Source organism: Argiope bruennichi, chromosome X1, assembly GCF_947563725.1.
Source record: "Argiope bruennichi chromosome X1, qqArgBrue1.1, whole genome shotgun sequence".
NCBI classification, from domain to species: domain Eukaryota; kingdom Metazoa; phylum Arthropoda; class Arachnida; order Araneae; family Araneidae; genus Argiope; species Argiope bruennichi.
In genome coordinates, this window is record NC_079162.1 from 50,521,669 (window position 1) to 50,542,136 (window position 20,468).

The 20,468-nt window shown below is 29.4% G+C and overlaps 1 protein-coding gene across 1 annotated transcript in view; it reads left to right on the forward strand.

Annotated features, from left to right (window-relative positions):
- The window catches only part of LOC129959551 (protein O-mannosyl-transferase TMTC4-like), a 38,417-nt gene extending 24,344 nt beyond the window's left edge, over positions 1–14,073 (forward strand). Inside the window, exons 12-17 of the mRNA XM_056072447.1 lie at positions 269–348; positions 537–644; positions 9,685–9,826; positions 11,745–11,859; positions 13,010–13,192; positions 13,355–14,073. Coding sequence (XP_055928422.1) covers positions 269–348; positions 537–644; positions 9,685–9,826; positions 11,745–11,859; positions 13,010–13,192; positions 13,355–13,488 — 762 coding nt within the window. The 3' untranslated portion in view covers positions 13,489–14,073. The remainder of the gene's footprint in view (positions 1–268; positions 349–536; positions 645–9,684; positions 9,827–11,744; positions 11,860–13,009; positions 13,193–13,354) is intronic.
- The last annotated feature ends 6,395 nt before the right edge of the window (positions 14,074–20,468 follow it).

Consider the following 20,468-nt stretch of genomic DNA (forward strand, 5'->3'; position numbering starts at 1 on the left):
TATGTTAATGTTGGTTCTTAAATTTTGCCTCAAAGGGGCTCAAAAAGTGCTTATAAACTGCTTATTTTTTCAGATAAAATTTCACTACTCACCCTGTATGCAATATTATTTGTGATATCTTTGTGTCCAATATCTTTTTTGCGAATCTTTTCACTTGAATTGAATTGTTTCTTTATTATTGTTTTAGTTGAGCTCTTTTCTTTTTTTTTTTTTTTTACGTAGTTTTCTCTGTAATTTAAAAAAAATATTTAGCTCTATTATTTTACAGGTTCATTATAATATTGCAAAAAATGCTGCTGATAATGGTGATAGAGAAACTGCCATTAAAGGCTATAAAGAAGCAATAAGGTTTGTTTGTTATATGGCTTATTTGTAAAGAACTCTTATATATAAATAAAAATACTATCACCAATTCTTGTATTTTGTTTACTTAATGGTGTTTTTGTAAATAACATTTTAAAACTAGTTCTGAGTTGTGATAAAACTTCTGATTTATATTGTGATTGACTGGCTTCATATTATATGGTGGTTTTCAGGCTTAATCCTCTTTATGATCAAGCAATGAATAACTTAGCAAATATTCTTAAAGACCAAGGGAAATTAGAAGAGGCTGAAGAATTGTTGCATTCTGCTATTAAAATAAGGCAAGATTTCTTTATTAATGCATTATATTGTCCTTATTATTGTGATTTTTGATCTCTCTCTCTCTCTCTCTCTCTCTCTCTTTAAAATTTAATAGTTACTTATTTTTATCAATAGAAATATATTGTGGAAACATTTTACAAAAATTAGTTCCTGATATAATTCAGATTTAAAAAAAAATATTTTAAAACTGATTTAGTGCAGTTTTATAACTTAATATGGATATAGGAAAAGAGCACAGGCAAAGTAGCTGATAAGACTCTCAGGCTAGATTTTATATGGCGTAAAAGTCTGAATTACATTTATTAGGAAGGAGGTTAATAATCCTCTTGATGATTGTTGAATACAATGTTTTCAAATAGGGTCATTTTAGAAAGAAAATATGTGCTTTATATTGATTATTAATTTTATAATTTATTTCTAATTACTTAGCATTAGTGTGTGTTTTGAAATCTACTCAGGGAAAGTTAAATAATTTTTAAGATAATTTTCTTTGCTTTCTCTTTATATTTTCAAACTGTTTCTTTTGAGTAGAAATCAAAATAAAATTTACAGTGGAATTTTTTAGCATTGAATTTAATCTGTATTTGCTGTTTTCCTATTATAAATCCTTCTTGCTAAGAAAAATGAACTTTATATATTTAATGTCATAAATTACTTTTAAGCTAAATCTTATTCAAATTCTTTCTCCCAATCATTTCAGAAATTAATGTTTATCATTTTTTTTCAAAGAGAATTTGACCTTTAAATTAATGCTTTCTTTTGAAAACAGATAAATCTGTCACTTTACTTTCTTTACCCTTGTAATTTCACTACTCTCTCTCCTCCAATAATGACTTTAGTTGTTATTTGATGTTTGGATTTAATTTTGTGTTTTAAATAAATATATCCATATATTTGTGAAGAAATTGCAAGGGAAAAGAAATGTTGATTTATCCCCAAGTTATCAACATGTTTTAAAGAAATCAGACTTAAGTGTCTGAACACTGAACTCTTAATAAGATTCTACCGATATTTGCTTGTGATATATTTGTATTTGTTGCATATCAACTCAGAAAGGAGCATTGCGATAAAAGATTTGAAAATTTGCTTTTTTATTTTCTTACATTTACTCTATTTTTTGAGCAATTAAAAACTGCAGTTCAGAAGCAGTCCTAAGCACTTTCAATTTGAGTTGAGATTTTGCAGAATGATAATAGGCACAACCACACTGTTATTATAGGATGTAGTTATTGATTTTTTACCTTTTGCATATTTTTGCCGTATCAAAATTTCATGAAGTGCCCCTCTCCCCACTAAAGAGAAAAAAAACGAAGTATTCAGATAATTGCAAATGTTTTACATCTCAGCATCCATAATACAGGGTGGGCAAAAAGTCTGTAAAAACTTTAAAAATTCATAAAACTCGAAAAAACAACCAAAATAATAATGATAAAAAAAAAAAACGGTTTGCAGGTTTAACATTGATAGGTCACGGGATATTTTTTAAGATTGGAAAAAAAAAAAAAATCCAAAAAAAGCCGACAGATGACACTAGTGCGAACGACTAAATTGAAAATATACAAATGAGACTGCCGATTATAAATATTTACGCTCTTGATCCAGAAGAACAGTCTTGCCATCCACTTTTACCGTCGGATACTGTAGAGAAAGAAGAATTTGCGAGGTGGGCTCTCTCCAAAATTGTAGATCCCTCCCGGGTCTTTAAAATCTTGTGGATAGATGAAGCTCATTTTTCGCTCCATGGTGACGTTAGTATGCATAACTGTCGCATCTGAGCGACGTCAAATCCACGAGTATACACTGAGAAACCATTGCCTTCCCCCAAAGTCACAGTGTAGTGTGGGTTCATAGGTTCCTTCATGATAGGACCCCTCATCTTTGAAACACAGTATTCAGTAAATGGGCAGAAAACGGTGAAAGTAAATGCTCAGCGTTATATAACGCTTCTGCTCGAAAAGGCTGTTCCATGTTTACGTGAAAAAGATGTGCCTTCTACTGTTGCGTTTATGCAAGATGGAACAACAAGTCACACTGCTACTCCAGTCAAGGAATTCTTAATACAAACGTTCGGAGAAGAGAGAATCATTTGCAGACGTTGTAAGTTTCCGTGGCCTCCTCCGTCTCTAGATTTGACACCAAAAGACTTTTGGTTATGGGGAAATTTAAAATCCCGTGTGTATAGATCCCGTCCATCCAATCTGTTCGGAATTGAAAGATGCAATCCGCCGGACATGCTACCCGCTGGCGCTGCTGGATTTGTGATACGCCTGCAATGTGTTATCACCTGTGGTGGTGGACATGTGGAACACATATTGCTATTATAAATGATTTGGTTATTTGCGTGTCTTTTCTTCACTTAAGTACGAAACGTCACCTATTGGCTGTTTTTGAGTTATTTTTTCCTTCTTTTCTTTAAAGAAAGAAAAACATCACTTATCGATGCTAAATCTGCAAACCGTTTTTTATTTTGCTTAATTTTCCGGATTTTATAAAGTTTTTACGAACTTTTTGACAGCCCTGTAGATGAGCTGTCATTATGTTTTAGTTATATGCATTGCCTATCTTAGGAAATTTTCTATTAAAGAATAGTTGTGATGTAGAAATTTTTATAAAAACATTTTGTTTGAACTTGAATTTGGGGTAAAAGGCTATTTATAGAAATATGCATAATTGTATTGGGCACATACCTTATGGATGATACTTAAGGCATTCAATAAGGTTTGCTTATTAGTGTTTTTAATGCTTTTTTTTTTCTATTTTACAATGCTGAAGACTCCAAACGAATTTTTTTTGTATTAATGATATTTTCTTACTAGCACATCTAGCTCATTTTTTAAAATTCCTTTTTTAGTATTTCTTAAACTGTGTTATTTTAGAATCATTTAGTTATGTCGCATTATGGTAACTGCATTGAGTAGTATGAGTGACAAAATCAAATTTGATTGAAAGAAATTTGATTATTAAGAATTGAAATATATTTACCACATATGATATTTGCAATGTGCCTTCCCTCTTCCTCCCAAAAAAATTATAATATGGAATAAAAAGATTGTAATGATAGACAAAATGTGAATATTAATTAAAAAACATTTATATTGATTCAAGAACCAGATGCTCGGTTTATTTTATTAGTTCCTGCTAATATTATTATATTGAAGTATAAAGTGCCTCCCTTTAATCATTCTAGGGCTCATTAAATTAAATTCCTGTTTATGGCAGGTCTAACATATAAAAAAAGCAGAAGCATAGTAAGCATAAAATGAAAAATATTCATATATATGCATATATATACATTTCAGACAAGATTGAAATACAGTAATGAAATTAGCAATATAATAATGAGCAGCCAATAGGTACTGATAGAATAACCATAAAAGAATCAATTAAATATATACAGCATGATGTTACAGTTCTGGAACTAAATGGCATAATGTGTGATTGTTTTTACTTTGACACCCTTCCTCAATCACAAATTAAAATAATTCTAAAATTGCATAGAATTAAAATTATAAAATTTTCTGTTACGAAGAGCTCTTGTTAGCTTATCAGCAATTTGATCTCTCGAAGAAATGTATTCTATTTTTATTTCTGTAGACAACATCACGAATAAAGTTCAACTTAATATATTTCATTCTACTGAAACAATTTTCATTTATTATATACATGATACATGATTGGCCATCATTCATATGCTATAAGATTTTTAATATGTACAGTTTCGCGAGCAATACTTTTAATACTTGAATACTGAATATCTTGAGTTCCCTTATTCAGAGCAGTTATTTCTGCTTCTGTTTGTGATAATAACATACACTTTTTATTTATTAACATACCACAAAATAAGGTTATTTCAAAACATGCTTATATTCAGATATAGATTTTTCTATCATTTGAGTTTGAACCTCAATCAACTTCACATATGTAGATAGATCTAAAACATACAAATTATCTTTTCTATAGGTAATTTCATTTTAGCAGTACCTTTCAAGTATCTTAAGGTATCTGTCTACCTATAGAGACAAATTTTTGAAAAATCCTTCTAATGAGCTATTTCAGTTCATTTTCTGGATCAGTGTTATTGCAAATAAAGAAAATTATTGATCAGAAAATTCTGTGCCAATTGAGATTATGTAAAATCTGTCAATTTGTGTAAAAAAAATAGTGAAAATTGCTACAAAAAGCAAAACGCTCTACAAAAAATTCTATTCTACATATTCCAATTATTTTTATACAATAACAAACTTAACAATTATAGTGAAGGGAATGAACTAGAATCTAAGAAATATATGCATTTTCAAAAAGTTATAGCTAATCGAGTATTTCTGTATTGAAAATTACATTAGGCAGCTCTAAAACAAAAACTACACAGTTCAAAGTTTATCCCTACTTCATTACCTTTGGAATACTTAAGGTAGTAGATATGCAAAATTTCAAGGTAATATATTAATAAGTTTTTAAGATATCATGTTTTGCGTAAGAAAATTTTTACTTAAGTTTTACGTAAGTTTTTCAAAAAATTTATTTATTTTCATTTGCCTTGTACTAAAAATGCTTTGTAAACATAAACAGTGTTCAAAAGCAGATGTAATTGCCAATCTTTTCGGCATAGAAACTATTCAAAACGTATTCTAATTTGCGTGGCATGCTGATCGAACATATTATAAAATAAATTAGAGATTTTCTCTCTAATTAACTCTAAATTTTCCTCATTGAAGGATTTAATATGTAAAAAGTCTTGTAAACTCCTTTGCTGTGTAACGTTTTTTTAAGTAATTGAATTTCAGTTAAATAGGACTAATCGTTACAATTAGGAGTTGTAAAATATTACTCACCTTCAAGAGTCTTGGATATTGTAGGTCAACAAATGTCCGTTTCTCTTTACCAATAACATTTTTTACTGACGTTGCATCAGTGCGAATTTCACAAAACGATGAGACAGCAGGTAATTTTATGTTTCAATGCTTGATTGCATAAATGGCCACGCCTTCAGTACCACAGATTGTCAGTATCCATTTTGAAAGGAATTTCACACTGGGGCAGAAAGTCTCATGACACACCAAAATATAATTTATTTTCTTTTTCAAGAAGTACTTTTTCATTTTAGAAGATGACGCAAAATCCAACGCCTTCTATCTTTGGCACTGATATCAATTGTTCATTCAAATTTAGTATATTAAGTTCATCTTTTAAATTTTTATAAATGTTATTCTATTTTTCACCATGAATATTTCTGATGCTGGGTTCAGTGAGCTGAACCATTCTTTTCTCGAGCACATTGTAATATATGAATCAGTAATAGCTAAGTTATTATTATTTTTTTTTATTTTAAAGTTCCTGCAACGAATATTATTTCATTAGCTGAATACTTTTCACTAGAATTTCTTTCACATTTTGAATCCTTCTTTAAATTAAACCTTTGACTCAATCAATCTCTGGGTAACGGATTTTAAAGTTATGCTTTCACTGGACTGATTTTCCAAAGCCACCTTAACTGCCTCACATTCTTAATATAGAATATAAACAACAGATTTGATATAAATTACTTTAGCCCCATATAAACTTAAATCCGACTCTAGTTTTAACACTTTATCAATGCGTTGTCGCATTGAGGTTTCCTTTAATTTTTTCACCGTGGAAAGTCTTGATTTTGACTAAAATTTCATTGACAGTGCCCTTTGCTAGTTACTTAGATTGCAAATTTTTTCAAATTTCATATGTTGTATCATGTTTTTGAAGAGAAGATAAAATTGTCATCGAGCAGCGTTAAAAAAGTGCATATGCCTTTTTAGATTTCTTTCTTTCTTTTTCTTTCAGTATTTATTTTGTCACATTTTTTCCCCCTAAAAAGGTTTCCAATTTTGGCAGCAAAAATTGCACTTACTTCTGCTCAAAATCGAAAAGAGGTTTCCATCCAATGCTGAAAATGTGAATACTTTCGCATTCAAGAGTATTGCTCATATCTCTCATCATGTGGAACTGAAATATGCATTTGAATAATGAAGTCTTGTATTGTGATTTACTTTTTTAATTAACGCATGAAAAAGAGAGTATGGTCAGAACCATACTCTCTTGTTAATATTGAAGTATGAAGTGCACGCTGTTAATTGTCCCAGTGTCCGTTGGATCACAAAATAAAAGCTTTTATTTATAGCAAGTCTAGCATACATGAAAAGCACAAGCACTGTAAAGTTAAGATGTACAATAACAATCATATATATGTGGGGATATTTTCACTAAATTACCTAATTCTTTCTAATTATATTTAATTATAATGATTGCGCAGATGTGTTATTAACTGTGAACTACACTCATGTCCATAAATTAAGGATAATTCAGAGTCACGCGGAAATCGAACTCTAAAATACATATATCACTCGTAATATGATTACACACATCTTCAAAAATCATATGCAAATTGCAGGAAGTCACCAAATGACACCGATAGTACGTCACAATGATGAGAGTGTAAGAGAGTGATGTATAAGGAATACAGACAAAGAAGTAAAATTGTTTGAAAGCGCTTTATAAGCCTTTCAGTGCAATAACCGCATAGTTATGACACAAAGGACACATTTGGCTAATTTTTTTACGTGGTAGAATTATCGGCCGTCTGGAATGTGGGCGTACCCAACTGGAAGTATCCGAGGAATCGCCCAGAGTGTCATTTCCAGGCTTTGGCAACGATTCCAAGATGATGGTAATATGAGTAGACGTTGCAGCACAGGTCGCCCCCGAGTTAGTTACAACGCCGAATGAGAACCAGTATTTGGCAGTTACTGCCAAAAGACACAGACGGAGCACAGCATCAGACCTGTCTCGTTAGCTCTCTTCAGCCACTGGTTCGACAGTTTCAAGGCAGACCATGTACAGATGCTTAGGGCAGATTGGTTTATATGCTCGTAGGCCTGTCAGATGTGTTCCACTTACTGCAGCTCACTGTCTGTCACCTGCGGTTAGCCTGAAGTAGGGAGCATGCATTGTGGACGCCGCAATAGTCGGCTTATGTGATGTTTTCCGACGAGTCCAGGTTTAGCTTGCAGTCAGATTCTCGCCGGACTTTCATATGGAGAGCGCCAGGTACCTTTTACAACCAAGAGAACATCTTTGAACGACACCGTTACGATGGTGCAGGATTGCTCGTTTGGGAAGGAATTATTATGGGTTCCGGAACTGACCTGCATGTTTAAATTGGAACCATGACAGGCCAAATCTATTGGGACGTCATTCTGGAACAACATATACGTTTGTTTTGGGGCGCCATGGGCGCAGAATTCGTGTTTATAGATGACAACGTCCGTCCTCACTGTGCAAACATCGCAAACGAATTCCTTCGATAGGAGGATATCACTCACTATCAGTAGAGCATGCCTGGCCGACGAGTTGCAGCCCGTCAGCCACCTCCTACATGACTACCAGAACTTCGGAGAGCATTGCTTGATGAGTGGTGTAATATTCCCCTAGATCAGATCGATAATTTGACATTCAGCATGCCCAGTTATTGTGCGGACTGTATTGCATCGTCTGGAAGACATACTATGTATTAACTATCATACCAACCATGTAATATTGGTTTTTGTAAATAGTTTTTTTTTTTGAAATTTTCTCTAGGGAGCAAAAAATTGCAATTTTTATTAATGATATCAATTATATAGCATCTTTTTTGTTATTTACCTTTTGTTTAATAAATAGGCTTTACAAATAAGTCACATTTGTTTTGCGTCTGACTCTTTCTTTTCCTGAACTTGCATTATCCTTAATGTATGGACCTGACTGTATTTACAAATTACTCTGCCTTGTAGTAAATCGTTCTTCCAGTTCCCTTCTGTTCATTTCGACCGTCTTATCGAAGAACCCGTTATCGTCGCATTTTCGAATTCAAGTTCGTTCCCTTTGGAACCAATTGTAGAGGGCGCCACAATCGGAGTTGCTATTACGGTTATATATATATATATATATATACACTTTAAACAGGATTGAAATACAGCCAGCAGGAAATCGTGATCAACAGGCAGTAGAAATTACTGATAGGAGAACTAGTTAGAGATGTATACAATATGATGTTACAGTTCTGAAACTAATTGGCAAAATGTGTAATTATATTTACTTTAATAGTTACTTCTATATTGATTTAATAGATACTTGTTCTAAAGAACCCAAAAATGCTTACATTTCATTTCAGCAAATTAAATAATTCCATATAATTAAAAAGTAGATATATATAACACATATATATGTTATGCAAAATAGGGAGGTGATTTCATATTTGTATTAAATATTCATTGTACGACTTTTTATATTTTGTTAAGAGTTTTGTATAAGTATATAAATGAGTGTAAAGATCGAAAAAGCAGTTAAGAAATTAATTGTAAAACTGATTTTTAATTAAAAATGTATTTATTGTTTAAGACTTCTTTACAAAAAAAAATCATTTTCGAGACAATATTATGTAAATTTTATACCTTATTAAATGTTTATAAGTTTTGTTGCATTTCTGTCACATATGGCCGTAAAAGGTTGAGGTAATTAGAATTCTGCAAATGAACTTTCAATTAAAAAATGACTGATTCTCAATTAGAAAATAACTTTTTTATTAATCTATTTTATCACTTTGTGTTAATTATTGCTGAACTGTTTTGTACATTTGAAATAACAACTGGCTGACTGTGGTCATCTCAAAACATTCTAGTTGAAGATTATTCTTTGTGTCATCCAGATCTGAAAATTATTTGAAACAATTAGATTTGATTCAGTTAGATTAATAATAAGTTAAAACATTAAATATTCTCATGATTGAAAATATTTATATGTATGAGCAGTTGTGTACATTTATCTTCAAGTGTGCATTTCACACACAAGATACAGAATTACTGGGATTCATTATGTGTTAATTTTTAAAGTAATTAAAAAAAGAGAATTTTCTTCAGAAGTAAGGTAAGCCATTAAGAATTTATTTTACTATTTATATCCCATTCTTTCCAATTGGAATAGTGATTTTTAATTTAGTTAATTATTTCATAACATATCAAATAAAAAAATTAGGTCAGATTTTGCTGCTGCTTGGATGAATCTTGGAATTGTTCAGTCAAGTCTAAAGAAAATGGATGGAGCTGAAAGAAGTTATCTTATGGCCATACACTACAGAAAACGTTATCCTGATTGTTACTATAATCTCGGAAATTTGGTTAGTATTAGCTCTATTTTCTTTCGGTTCTGGAAAAAGTCTGTAAGATAAGATTTAATTAAAAAGATTGTTGTAAAGTAAATTAAAGTTAATTAAAAGATTGTTGATAATTGTAAAGATTTAATTTTAATTCTTGTAGTACATTTGACAATTTTTCACAGGAAACTATCTTGTCGACTCTTTAATATGTAATCATTATTTTATGTTAAGCAGAATGCAGATTCGAAGACAGTGAAGGGACTTTGATTTTGTGACGTCGTTTTATTTCATATAGGAGAAGCACGCATTATTTACAAGAAGGCGCGGACAAGGAACATCCGCCACAGCGCGTTACAAAAGCAGAAGTCAGGATGAAGAGCGAAATAAATTATCCCTCGTCTTATATAACATGAGATTTTGATAGGGAAAATATTTCTTTACAATGCTAATATTTTATTAAGATTCTGATGGGGATTTTTGACTCATGTCAATCACAAGTAAGGGAAACGCAGGGATCTTTTAAAAAGAATGTGCTTACTGGACATTTTTCTACCCCTTCACGAGGAGTGTGGGAAAGTTAGGCTATTAGCCGATTCAGCAATTTTATTAAGCTTCTCTTGAATTAATTAAGTAGAGACAGTGGAATTGGATCACGAAATAAGAGAATATTTTAGAATGAAGTTACTATGGGCTAAATTAAGATAAAACCTTGGAAATTAATTAAATTGAAATTAAAGTTTAAAATATCATTACACACACACACATATATTTAGAGGTCTCTTTTTGATAAGAAATAGAAGTTTGAAAAATAGTGAGTTTGTTTCTTTTAGAGAGAGATTTGATTAATCTAGCAGTTACTTGATTATGATAGGGACTTGCTACTTATATTTGTTATTTGGCAAATTGCCACATACTTTTCATACTAGAATATGAGTTATCATTTTATCCCTTCGAACATTGTATGGAATGATGAATTGCATTCTTGTGTGTGAATTGAATGGAGAATAGTATTCAGATCTTTTAAAAGCACATTCAAGAGAAAGTACAGCCTTTTAAATCCAAAAAATACTTATTCACACATCATATAAAGTTTTGCATTATTCTTAGAACTTGGAGGAATTCCTTCTACAATGTATTTAAAAGCTATATTGAATGTTTAAAATTCTTGCTTTAGATTGGTCTATTTTATTGGAGACTTTCTTTGACGTTTTGTACCTCAAATAATATATTGAGAGCAGATTTTGATCAATAATTTTGTAAGTAAAGCCCAGCAACAACATTTCCCCCATAACCTGTATATAATATAAATATCAGTTTTTAAATAAATCTTTTCATCCGTTTACAACTAAGTGGTGTTCTGAATAAGTCAATTTTTAATTATGTTCATCATGTATTAGATTTTAAGTGTAAAATTGGAATTTTAATTTTAAATAACATGCTTTTGTGGGAATCAAATTCATTGGAAAATAAGGATGTGTTGGAAATAAATCTTGTTTTAGAGCTTCATGAAGAGTACTTAAACTTATTTATTATGGAAATTTTTGCATAATTTTAAAATACGTTTTCAAATGTAGCATGTTATTAACATTTAAACATTTTGTTTGCTTGAGCAGATTTAATTTCTCGATAATAATATTAATAATAATAACTGTTATTTTTAAACCTTTTTTTAAAATCCATTAAGTTTTAAAGATTTTTAGTGTGTTGCAATATTTTATAACCGTTTCAAGTAATTTCTGTGATATTTAAGTTTTAAATAATAATAATAATAGATTGATGTGTTGTAATGTGTTGAACGACTTTATTGAATGTTCAATAATATGATTTTCTGTTTTGGTACAGTTTGGCAATTCTGAAAATATTTAAATGTAAAATAGTTTTATGTTATAGTTTACTATTATACTAATTGTTTACCTATATAATTTTAATTATTCTGCAGTACTTGGAACTGAAACAATATGACGATGCTTATAGAGCATGGCGTAATGCTACAACATTACAACCAACTCATTTAGTTGCCTGGAATAATATGATCATTATGTTAGACAGCATAGGTAAATTTTTGTTTAATTCTAGTTTTTATTTTATGATGTATACTATTTAAAACGATCATTTATATTTTTCGGAGAATATGCAGCAGTCTTCTGAGGACTGTTTGAATGTTTTTGATAGTATATACTTATTATACCATTTGATTAGTATATATAAACATAATTCAGCGTTTAAGATGCGTTTTATTATTATTGAAGAGGGTGAAGGAATTACTGTTGTGCTAGGCTTTTTATCAGTTACTAGTCTGAAGCATTTAAATATTCTGATTGCAAACGAATTGCTGATTTCTCTAATATTATGAATAACTGAATTGGCAATGGAATTGGTATATATGCAGTATATTATATATATATATATTCAAGAATTTTGGATTTTCGGTAGATATGTGGAAAAGAAAAGAAATGTGGGTGGAATTGGGGTTATTTGGAAAATGGCTTTATAATGAGCCCCATATTTTAAATAGCTTAGGGCCTCATCAAGTTATTATTTTAAATTCAGTTGAGCATTTCTTATTGCGAGAAAAGCCTTTAAACGGAAATATTTGTGTGTGAAAAAAATTATTTTAATAAAAGTATAGAAACGATGAAAAATAAAGAAATAGCGAAAAAGTTTGGAAATGTCAACAACTACTGTACCGACAATTTTGAAAAATTGCTATTTGTATAATTTTTAAAAATTAATTTCTTTGATAATTCAGATCTTTCACGCTTTCTTTAACTTTAAAACATTAAACGTGTATGAGTTTTTTGGTAATAACATATGGAAAAATTTCTAATTTCTATATATTGAAATTTCTATGTATGAATTCTTTTTGAGGAGATGTTTAATAAATGTAGAAGTCTGAATGTATATGATGTACAGCCCATCTCTTTTCAAATGTTTCCACTAAGATTTTATTGTATTTAAATGTGTTTATCTAATTCGAGGGAATTAGGAATAAGCAAAATAAGCATATATTTATCAAAATATTTGCTTATTTTGAGAATTTACTGCAAATGACTACACTTAATTTTTGTTGCCAGAAAAAAAAGCAAAACACAGCCTTTTTTTCCTTAAAAAATTTAGAAGTGGTACTTAAACAAATGAATGTGAATTTAAGTGTAGTAATTTATCTGATGCAATGTTTTCAAGATCTGTGACATACATTTACAGGTGATTTGGATAAAGCTGAATCCGTGGCACGTGAGGCATTACAGTATTTGCCATCTGAGGCATCTCTTCATTTTAATTTAGCGAACACCCTCGGAAAGGCTGGGAAATATAAAGAATCGGAGAAACATTTCTTACGAGCTATTCAATTAAATGGTAGAAATCCTACGTACCATACTAATTTAGGTAAGAACTATAAATCACTAATAAAAGTTTATTTCACTTGGAGATGAATGTACTTATTGTAAATATGTATGAAACTAAAAGTACTTTATTTATTCATAAATATCAAACTTATTCCTTCATTTTTGCATTTTTATGGATCGTCTTACATTAAGATTTTTTTAGGTGTACTTTATCATCGATGGAAAAAATATCATTTGGCGGAAGATTCTTACAAGCGAGCTTTAGAACTTAAACCTGATATGAAGAGTGCGAGTGATAATTTGAGATTACTTCATAAAACTTTGGGGCGAGTTTAAGAATTCTTTGATGCTTCGCTTTCTTTTACTCATTTTGAAGAACAATATTTACGGAATATCTCTTGTTAATTGTTGGATTTTTGTCTCTGTAAATTGTATTACGTGTGACATTCGTGTATATCTATAATAAGTAATCATTATCCATAATATATTATTTGAATCGATCACTTTCAAAGAAAATGTTATGCATATAATAACAGAAATAGCTGTACTGTTGAATATTCCTTTCTCTCTCTTTCTATTTAATGAAATTCATGTACTCTCTTTTTTTCTGTGTTGAAAACTTTCAAATACATTCTTGCCATAATGGAGCCATCATGGTCATATGATTTACATAGTGGCCTACGTCAATTTAAATGTGGACTATTGCATCATGCAATTGTTGCTTGTAGTTTTTTTGTGATAATTATTCCTTTATTTTTTATATTTTTATTAGTAATATATTTCTAGCTCTTAAACATTGAAACTGTTTGGTCTTTATTTATTAATACTTAAACTTAATTTATTTAATATGCTTTACTAATTAATCTAGCATCATTTGTATTTGCTTAATTTTTTAAGTTTAAGCGACATTTTTTTAATTGTATTGAATTTAAATTTTTAAAAACTGAATATATTACAAATGATTTATTATATATTTTTTTTTATAAATTCGAATTCACTTTGAATTTTTGCAAACCATATTTTTAATAATATAGGATTGTTGGGCAAAAGCTTTGACATTTAACAATAATTATCTTTTTCTTTTGTATTTTAATAGCCTAAAGCTAAACAAGCGCATTTTTATACTTGAAAATTTGTGCAACATATAGAAAATGTTAACACAAAATCATAACGTAAGATGTTTATGATAACTGCAAGCACATTGTATCACACAATAACACATTTAATTACATGTTTAGATAACAGGCATTGCTATACTTGTCATATGACTGTGACATCAGTTGTCTCCATTGTGTGAAAGGTAAGAGTACTATTAAATTTAAGATTTTATTTGAATATTGTTGATACATTTTTTTCTATTAGTGATTTATATCTGTTAATGATCCTTTCTATTTTATCTTTTTCGTTAATTTGTCATTTTAATTGTATTTTGTGATGTATTGATCTGAAATGGTAATGCAGTTTTATATTAAGGCCTTTATTTATTTAAAATTTTTTGACGATACTTTTTTTTTTTACAGTATTGGAGAGTAAAATATAACTTTTTCAGTATATAGTACGATAATATAAAATGCAAATATCTTTGCTTTTTTATATCTGTTGAAAAAGTTGAATTTCACGTAATAGTTGTGATATGTGTTAATATTATTGAACTAATTTATCAAAGATTAGGAAGTTGTCTAAAAACATTGATTTGTATACTATTGTTTTTAATTATTTACTGATTTTGAGCATTGTAGACATTTGTAATTTCTTTTATAATCAGATTTTAGCTATAGTGAAACATTTGTTGAAAACTATTATTTTTATTGCTGATTTTCTTGTGATAAATTTGCTTAATGTATATTACATGACACTGCCGTTTTTTTTTTAAATTCAGAATTGTCCTATAGAATTTTAAACTGCAGGAAAGCAGTTCTTGTAGTTGTGACTTGCAGATAAAGTAATTTAACCAGTCAAGTGTGTTCGATGTGTATATACGCCAGTCTAAGTCCAGCATTTCGACGTGGTCAATGTGTAATTTTTTTATCTAATAAAAATGAAATCTTATTCACTTTATTATGATTTTTTTTAAAATTTACTATGCAACCATTTGTATTGCAATCAACATATAAATGCTTGACTTTAAAGACAAATTCCGCAGGTAACTTGTTAAAAAAATGTGTTAAAAAGAGCACTTCATAAAAGTATCTTTGCTATTTTTTGATAACTGATCCAAATGAGTATTTGAGTATAAGTGTATTTACTCATTTAATATGCAAGGATTGCCCGATAGAAAAGTAATTAGTAAATTCAATAAGATAAATTAATTAATTTTCTAGCCTTTTCGATTTTTAAAATTGGATACTGATTTTATTGCTTAATATGCTAGTTTAGGCTATTGATTTGTATAATTAAATAAGCTTTAAGGTTCTTAAGTCTGCATAAATTACTTATTTTAATATTTTTTTTCGAAATTTATATGTACTGTTACTCGTTGTACTGAGAATTTTACGATAAACAAAGTTATTATTACAGTGTACTTATTCTGAGAAAATGGATTTTCGAAGATAAAGAAGATATTTCTAAAAAAAAAACAATAAGATTGTGCAAAAGAAATATTGGTTGTACTATGGAAATTGAACAAAATAATTTAGGATTTATCCAAACTATTGCGGAATATTCATATTTCTGTGTTAATCTTTTGTAGCTGCAAATTTATCGTAGAATACAGGAATGATTAGAAAAGATAGCATGACTGAAAAGTTATTGATCGTCAAATCATTATTGTTTCCGTATTTTTAATTTGTTTTTATAATTTTAAAAATATTGGAAATCTATATTTGATCAGAAGAGAATTTTGTTTATTGTTTAGCTTTGAAAAAGGGGATGTGCACTGATTTTTTTTTATGTGAATGTCTAATGTTCTTTAGATTAAGATGTTAGTATTCTATACGCATTTTTTTTTTTTTTTGTCATTTCAATGATTTAAGACTGGTTTATATTTGATTACTTATCATGTGTGTTGAATTTACATAAGAAAATCATAGACGTTTAGATTAATAGAATGGGTGACTAAAAAGTAATCTGTATTATGATTTATAAAATCTTAAAATTAACCTGTACCCTCTTTTAAACTAAAATTTCTTAAGCCAGGTTTCATTTAAAAATCACGAAAAAAGATATGAGAATACATTTACTTTTTTGCAATTTGTAAAATATGAAATATGGATAAAGTATGCATTTTTTAAAAAAGGTGTTTATATATATAGTTAACATATCCCCGTCAAATAGTATTCTGGGAAATTCTGTATAAGTTGCAATTTTTGGCATATTCATAAGAAGGGAGCAAACTAGTTAGCTGAAATGAAAGGTTCATATTTTGCCTGCCATTTCGGCATGTGTGTAAAATTTTAATTTATTTGACATTATTTATAATTTTAATTGTGTTGCAAAAGAGGTTGCATTTTTTTGTTATAAATTTATAGTTTCCATTAAACGATTTTAAAGGGGGGAAATGCTTAATCTTTATATATAGTAAATGATTTCTTGAGCAATAAGTTAATAAGATGAAGTAACCACGATCCCCCCCCCTTCTTTTTCAGCAAAAAAATACACATTTTAGAAAACGATATTGTCGAGGTTCAGATTTTAGCTACCTTTTTTCATAATTAGATTTAAACAATGATGGAATTTCTCTTATGTTCAAGTGCTAATAAAATATTTTTAATTTATGATTTTAAAAAAGTAGCCTCAAAGAGTATCTTTTTAAAGTAAATGTCCATGTTTTGAGAGAAAAGAACAGTCTATGATCTTTTTTTGTAAATTATTTCTTTTTCTCTCGGCATATATTAATAGACTAGATTCAAATAACGATGTACTTATGGTGTAGTTGTTGAGTTATTCATCATTCTTCTTCTGCATTATATAAATAATGAAATTTTGGATCCTGCGCCTATATTATTAAATTATTTTACTATTTTTCAAAAGTCTTGGATATGGTAGTGATGGAACGAATCTTGTAGTTATTGGCGATAGTATGGACTATTTGCATTATTGATCGTTGCCGCATCTTTTCTTGTTCAAACATTCTTCTAAGAGGAGAAAAATGTCTATTATATATTCTTTGTTTTCCCCCCATATAATTGTTCTCTCTTTCTACCATTGTTATAGATTTTATTATATATTTTTTATCTTCATGTTAAATTTGTTTGGTTAGTGATTAAAATTTATTTTTGTTTGTCTTCAATGGAAACTTATAAAAATGTGGTTAACTGAGATTATTTTACTCTTTTTGTTCTTTCTTAAATGCCTATAATTTACTTCATTTTTGCTAACTAACTGCTTATTAGAATTTATTTTATTAGTTTTCTTTGTGCCATTTTCATTAAAATCTTATACATCTGTTAGTGTCTGTCTTCTTAGACTGTACTTAAATGTGTACCTTGTGCTGTGCTGTTAATGTTGAAAACATTTTTATAAAATGCATTTACTCTGTGTTGCACTTCATAACATTGATTGTTGAATGTAGCATTGTTGTTGTTTTATATAAAAAATATTTCAAAGTTTTTCCTAGACAATCACATCAGTGTTGACATACTTAACTTCATTGTTTAGATGAGATTAAATTTAATTGAAGAACCTTGATAAATGAACATGCATCACCTTAATAGGTATTCAGTATGAATTTTAATTTATCATTTATAATCTTTCAAACATATTTTATTTAAATATGCAATTTTTTTCCGAACTTGCAAATTTTAAGATATTATTAAGAATGCAAAAAACAATTACTTATTCTGAGTATAGGAGTTAAAACCAATGTGAAATGTTCATTGTCAAAGTGCACTTCAGTTGTTCAGATAGATTTTGAAAATGTGCTGCATTATTCTTAGATTACCCCAGTTATAAAAATTTTGCTTCCCCATCAAATTTTGGAGCTTATATTGGAAAAATTGTGTTAATTCCATTTAACAATCGTAAACATTAACTTTTTTTTATTTACTGAAAAGGAAATATTTAATATAAAATATTAATATATTTATGAAATTTTTATACTTTTCTTTGAGTTAATATGTTTGAATGCAAAACTGTGTATAGAAACATGGCGATAAATTGGCAATTTTTATGCTTTTTTTTTGTAAAGGAATCTTTCGCATATTCTGATTACTAAAAGGCAAATTTATTTTTCTACTCTTTTTACTGTTTATTACTGCACAGTAGTGTGAGAAATATATCATTTGCATGCAATCATTCATACACATAGTTCTATGTATACACTTAACTGTTTCCTGATGCACAATTCATGTGAGAGCAATTGTATTTTTGTGTGCATGTTAAATTTATGCTGAACTCATTTATCATATTTTTTAACATTGCTGTGAATATGTAAGTAGTGATATTTTCATATAAATGGTTGTAAAAACTTGATCTTTGAATTAAATGTATATAATGTTGTTTGTGAATCAAGCACTCTGACAGAAAGCACTAATAAATTTGAAAATAATTTGTTTCTGTAATTAATGTTTTCCCAAAGTGTTGAATTACTACTGTTTAAAAAAATTAAGTAAAATAGTTTATCTAAGCAGCGTGTGGTATAATGTTGATGTCCTCGCCGGCCGACATGCGTAAGCATGCTATATAACGTCGTTCTTGTAGATTGAAAAAAATTATTCTGCACTATTGTGTTTAAGACTAAACTCATCGCAACATTCTAGCTCATTGTCTGAGTAATGTGTAAATGAAGTATTGGCTAATTATTCGAAAAATGAGTTATCTATGACAATAATATGCAATTTTCAATTTAACCCTCCAAGTTGAAAACCCGTCAAAAGACGGAAACAAAAACTCCCTTAAAACTGTCGCTGCCCTTATTTTTACGGGTTCCTGTTTTTCTCTTCCCCCAACTCAAGCTGTGAGATAATGAGAAGGGAATGTGAGATAAGGAAAAGTGAATCGTTATCAGTGGAAGATATGATTGACGTCTTCCAGCTCGCGTCCTTTTATACATTTTAAAATCTCGCTTACGTTCTGAGGCGTTACTTTTGAGATTTTGATAATAAATACCTATCCAAAATGAGTTTTAAATAAAGGGAATAAAATTGAACGTATGAAAATATATACCTGGAATGAATAAATATATGTACTATTAATAATAATTTGATCAATAAGATCTTAAAGCTTTCTAGCATAAGAAAATAGTTATGATGTCAAATTAAATTGGTTATAACAAGCTCTCTTTGATAGTATCACTTGGATGCTGAGAAACTTCTTATATCAGTTTTTATGTTGAATTTTCTTCCCACCGGGGAAAGCGTTAGTTGCTTATAAAATAGATTGAATATCAATATAATTCATGGGTTAGGATAATAATATGAAAATATTTCAATAAGCGATCAATCTATTGGGATATGACGGGATAAATTTAATTTCTATTTAATAGTACACCGGAAATAGTATTCGTCTTAGAAGGATATTTAACGAAAATAATTTGAAGGACTCGCAATTTCTCAAATAAGTTGTTGTTGTTGCTTATCTCTCTTGGGTTGAACTCCAATTCAAACCAAGTCCAAGAGATCGGGGAAAGAGGGGTGCAATAGCTTCTGAGGGTAAAGACCCCTGAGCACCCGAGGACAGAAATCTGACTTTAGCTCATATAAAGATGACATTCGCACACTCGCTTGCACAACCCCTTTTTACAGGGGGGCTCTTCCACATAGAGCACAGGGTAGAGAACTCCATGCCATGCTAGGCCGCGAACCGGAGGCGCCCAGATCACGGGGAAAACGCGCTACTTCTAGGCCAGGACGCCGGCCTCAAATAAGTTCCAAAGTTTACAAATTAATCATTATTATAAAACCATTATTTGACTGCGTATATGTTTGTTAATTTTAATTTTCTTCCCAACTTCAACATTAATGATTTAACATTTAAAAAAAAGCAAATGCATCAAAACATATGAAATGCTTTAAATAAACTGTCCTAAAGGCAGCATTAAACAATAACCAAAAAATCCAGACTTTTAAAATATACATATCGCATTTTTAATTACCAATAAATAAAAAGTCCGAAACTCAATAAACTGTATCCGTACATGACTGAAGTTTCAAAAATAACTTACCCAATGCTTGAAACCCAAGTTAAATTCATAAGTCACTTACCTAAAAATGAAAACAAAATGTTTATCAATATAGAAATATTTTACATTATTACACGTGAATAAATTAAAGTTAGATCTTTAAATTATATAAGCACGATACACCAGCATAACAGAAATTCACAAAAAGTCCGATACATAATAGACAAAGAATCAATAAGCAAAATTCTCAAGTAAAATT